Source organism: Carassius gibelio, chromosome B2, assembly GCF_023724105.1.
Source record: "Carassius gibelio isolate Cgi1373 ecotype wild population from Czech Republic chromosome B2, carGib1.2-hapl.c, whole genome shotgun sequence".
Taxonomy (NCBI): Eukaryota; Metazoa; Chordata; class Actinopteri; order Cypriniformes; family Cyprinidae; genus Carassius; species Carassius gibelio.
In genome coordinates, this window is record NC_068397.1 from 4,086,048 (window position 1) to 4,090,499 (window position 4,452).

At 35.5% G+C, this 4,452-nt stretch overlaps 1 protein-coding gene across 1 annotated transcript; it reads right to left on the minus strand.

Moving 5' to 3' along the window:
• Positions 1–679: 679 nt before the first annotated feature.
• On the minus strand, positions 680–2,721 carry LOC127951401 (beta-1,3-galactosyltransferase 2-like). The gene is made up of 2 exons (XM_052549276.1): positions 2,649–2,721; positions 680–1,827 (listed from the first exon to the last, which is right to left on the minus strand). The coding sequence occupies exons 1-2, from the start codon at positions 2,719–2,721 to the stop codon at positions 680–682; spliced, it is 1,221 nt and encodes a 406-aa protein (XP_052405236.1).
• Between the last annotated feature and the right edge of the window lie 1,731 nt (positions 2,722–4,452).

The following is a 4,452-nucleotide window of genomic DNA, read 5'->3' on the forward strand; positions in this document are numbered from 1 at the left end:
GTCTCGTTTTCATCTGTGAAGAAAATGTTAGCTAATATTATAACAAAAATTATTTGTCAACGAAAAAAACACTGTAATTGACGAATCTGAAATCATGAATGTACAATTTTCTAACAGCAAGAGTAAACACCTTTACGTTTTTTTTTCTGTTAAAATGTTAAAGTTAAAGTGCTTATGTTTATGTTAAAATTATAAAATAAAGATTACTGTTAAACCACTGATGTCACATGGACTATTTTTACAATGTTCTTGGTACCTTTCTGTGCCTTGAAGGTGCTAGGACCCTAGCTGTCTATAGAGGTACAAAAAGCAGATGTCATCAAAATATCCTAATTTATGTTTTGAAGATGACTAAGGTCTTCCAGGTTTGGAATGACATGAGGGTGAGTAATTAATGACATAATTTTCATTTTTGGGTGAACTATCCCTTTAAAGAACCATTCTGCTGCATGTTTACAAATCTATTTATCATAAGAATTCACTTTTAAAACAACTTATGTTTTATACCAATTTAATCATTCAGATTTGTAATGATGACCAATGATAAAAATTACAGTAGTGAAAATCAAATAAAAAACATAGTTAAGGTTTTACAGAAGCCTCCTGTGCTGCAATCTGTGCTTTAAACCTCCAAAAAGCATTAAACGTCACAACTTGATGATAAAACCTTCTACCCAGTCTATTGGCAGGGATTGTGCTTGTTGCTCTGCAGGTGCTGCCAGTACTGGATGATTTCATTGGGGTGAAACCCATGAGAGGTGATCAGGTTGCTGTACCTACAGCTAGAGTAGGGCACTCGCCAGTGATTGAACAGATGTTCATTTGGTGGTGGCGTTGGCTCTATCTTAAGTTTAGCTAGACATTTACCCACGTAAACATCTTCTAAATGCAGTCTAGGTATGGTCAGAGATGTCACGTATATCTTTTGGGCCAGGTCGCCTGAGAAGACATACCCAGTCCCAGAGCAAAAGGTGGGGTATCGCCTACCAGGGTACACTTCTCGGGGCATGTACCATTTACTCTCTTTGTTTCGATGTGGGGACATGTCTGGCATAAGGTGTCCTGTAAAATATCTTTGTTTTGGTTGCCCTCTGGGTTTTAGGAGCTCTTTTATGAGGTATTGAGTGTTGACAAACATGTCACTGTCTGTCTTCATGACGTATTTGGCCTCAGGACAGTACTTTGTGATCCAGTACATCCCCATCAGCGTTTTCAGGGTAAGGTTGTTGTAAGTATCCCTGTAATCTTGCTGGATGATATCATGATATCGATGACTTTCTTTCTCTATTGTGTGCTGCAGTTTGCTGTCTTGATTTACACCTATGAAAAAAAGACGGATGAAACCCAAACCCCCAGCCACACTTTCATTGGCCCATGTTTTCCTGATGGCATCCCTGGCATCTGTTTTCTTGGGCTCAACCTCAATCAAAAGCACTAAGAAAGGAGCTCGCTGCAGACATGCGTTCGGCTCGTTGAGGATGTAGATGTAAGGCTCAACTCTAAGTATCAACGCTGCTGTCATCTCTTCACTCGAACTGATGTTTGAAAGAAAGAAGTTTTCCAACCCCTGCTGCAAACTTTCTTTTGAAGCTGAGATTGCATTTTCATTTGATGTTAGTGGAGCAGGGGACTTTTCAAGATCCCTCAACTTGTTGGGATTTCGGATGTTCTGTGGAAAAAGCCAGTGAACCTGAAAAACGAGGCCTACCACAAACACGAGCACAATGAGGAAAAGGGAAAGACGGCTGTATCTATGCCTCCGCTTCCATTCCATGATCTCTTTGGGTTTGTTGGATTTGTAAACTGTGAGTCCAGATATGTGGAAACCTACCAATAAAAAAGGGGATAAAAGTTATTTATTCATGTTACTGCACAAAATTTGCAATATTTTAATTGTGTATATAATTGATTTAAATGTGGCATCGTCAAATGGGGTTCAGTGTGCTACACTCTTATTGGTATAAAAAAAATTGTGGATGGACCAGTTCCACCCCGTTTCTTGTGGAATCTACTTGGTGTAAGTGTGAAACACCTGTTTCCAGTACTAAAACTTTTAAATTATCATCTTGTGTTTTTTGCATCTAGCAGGCTTCAAATAAAAATACAAAGCAAATGGGACAAAATTAGGTGTTCACCAAAAGTTTACCTATATCAGGTGCTACAGCTGAAAATCCTTAATGTCACAACATATAAGTGAAGTTGAAAATTTGACAAATCTTTGTCAAAATCCAAGACATGATTAAATAAATTGCTATCCATTTAAAAATAAACTTTTAGTATAATATTTAAATATTATAGAAGCACATTTATTGTTGTACTACCCTAATGTGCTAAACTGCAGAATTTAGTAGTTCATTGTATTTTTCACTGTAGTATTGCTATTTTCCAATTTATTCAAATTACTTGCATAGTGCACCAGTTAAAAACTGCTTGTTTGTGTACACCAGAAAGCAGTTTTATGTGTCTTCAGTGTACCAAAAAAAATAAATAGCTGTGAACACTTTTGAGCTTATATATTATTGTATATTAAGTGTTTACTTGGCTTTAGTGTAGTTCTACAAAATGTTGCACTTTAGAGTTTAAACAAAACAAACAAAAAAAGGAAATCTGTACATTATAATTACTTTGTGTTGTCTGGTTTGACGTACCTTTCTCTTGGTCTGAATGAGATGCTTGCTGTTCGTCAGTCCTGTTGCAGGTAGATGCAGTGTGCTCTGCCATTGTACCTTTTTATAGCTCTTGTCATTTAAGTCTCTACCTCGTGCTATGGTTTGCCACTCCTTTTCTTTACAGTCTGAGTGCAAAGAAGATATTTTTACTTGAATGATGATCAACTATGCACACCTGACACAGACTTAGCGACATCAAGCACCCCAAGCAAATTGCAGGTTTAGTAGCCCCCGCCCACCATTTATGTGCTCTTTTATATTTGTAACTCTTATTATTTTGATCTCTCTCGCTTTCACAGTTCCACTCTATGGGATTGTATGGACAAATTCAATAAATAATTAGTCAACCTCCATTTCTATTTCAAAGTCATACATAGAGCATACATAACTCCTCACAAGAGGTTCAAAATGAAACTGTCATATCTGTAACACTGTATCATCAGGTAATTTTCTGCATCTTTCGATAATCTCAAATTGCTGTTAACCTATGGACACATATGAATTCTGTTTTATCCTTTTTACTGAAAAAAAAAAATTAAACCTCTAATCCAGGTTTATGTATTCTCAATGATGATTCTAGCTCCTGTATAAATTCATTAAAGAAGAGAATGTTGTTTGCTGGTTTTACAGCTGCAAAGAAGACAATAATACAAAAGATAGTAACCAGTTAATGTACAACAACATGAATTAACAAGGCTAAACCTAATACCATTGTTGCTTGGCAATGTTTTTCTTTCAAAAGTTTGGATTATTTAAAGAAATGACTATTTAAAAAGTTTTTTCCTTCTTTCAGATTGTAAAAATATTGATATATCTGTTGCTCCCCCTTCCCTGTTTTTTGTTTGCTTGAATGGATGTTTTTTTAATTATTATTAAAAACAACAAAAACCAGTTAACAAAAAAAAAAAAAGAAGTCAACCTGGTTTTGTTCTAAAGGCATATTACCTTATTTTACCATACCTTTACAAAAATCATTCCTGTGCCTGTCTATTTTAAATTAACAAATTTTTTTCCTCAAACATAAAATAATCATAATCAATAATAATGTCATCAAATAATCTCATGCAACTCGTCCCATATTCTGGAGTTTTCTTAAATCACACTGTAGGGTTTGCTGAAAAACAAACTGAACAAATAATCTCTTATTAAGATGTAATCTTTGCAAACAACTGAATAATTTTGAGAAATCGAGATTAATAATAAAACCATGACATGAAACACAAGGCCTGTAAAGACATTCATCTGTTAAAGCATGTCAGTGCCTTTGTTTTGTCTCAAGATGCACATCAGTAATGTGTTTTTCTAAGGCATGTTTATAAACTGACTTCAGTTTAGCACGAGTATTATATGCTCTCTAAAGGGGTCACCAGATACCCATTTTTACAAGCTGATATGATTCTTTAGGGTCTTAATGAAAAGTTGATAGTCTAAAAAACAAAAATGTTACCCTTTCAAAAACAGCTCTTTTCAGATCAAGCCGTTTTGATGCACTTTTCTTTAAATGTTAATGAGCTCTGCTGACCCGGCCCCTTTCTTCCCAGAGACCGTTTACTTTAGCTGGATTCATTGTGAAACTTGCTTATTAGCACATTATTAGGAAATGTGATTTGCAAAGATTCATAAAAAAATCGTATACTCACTTCCTCTATAGGTGAAGCTGGATCACGAATGATTGACGTGAACATAAACACATTTAGGTAGATTGGGTGCAATCCACTGCGTCTTCAGCTGCTGAGATGTTGGAAATAAATGATGACTGCTATGTTCATCATTACATCCAACA

Bases quoted from the DNA above. Each gene is read 5' to 3' on its own strand.
- LOC127951401 (XM_052549276.1), bottom strand. From the start codon at position 2,721: ATGGCAGAGCACACTGCATCTACCTGCAACAGGACTGACGAACAGCAA. The intron at 1,828-2,648 runs GTACGTCAAACC...TTTTATTGGTAG, and splicing joins TCATTCAGACCAAGAGAAAG to GTTTCCACATATCTGGACTC.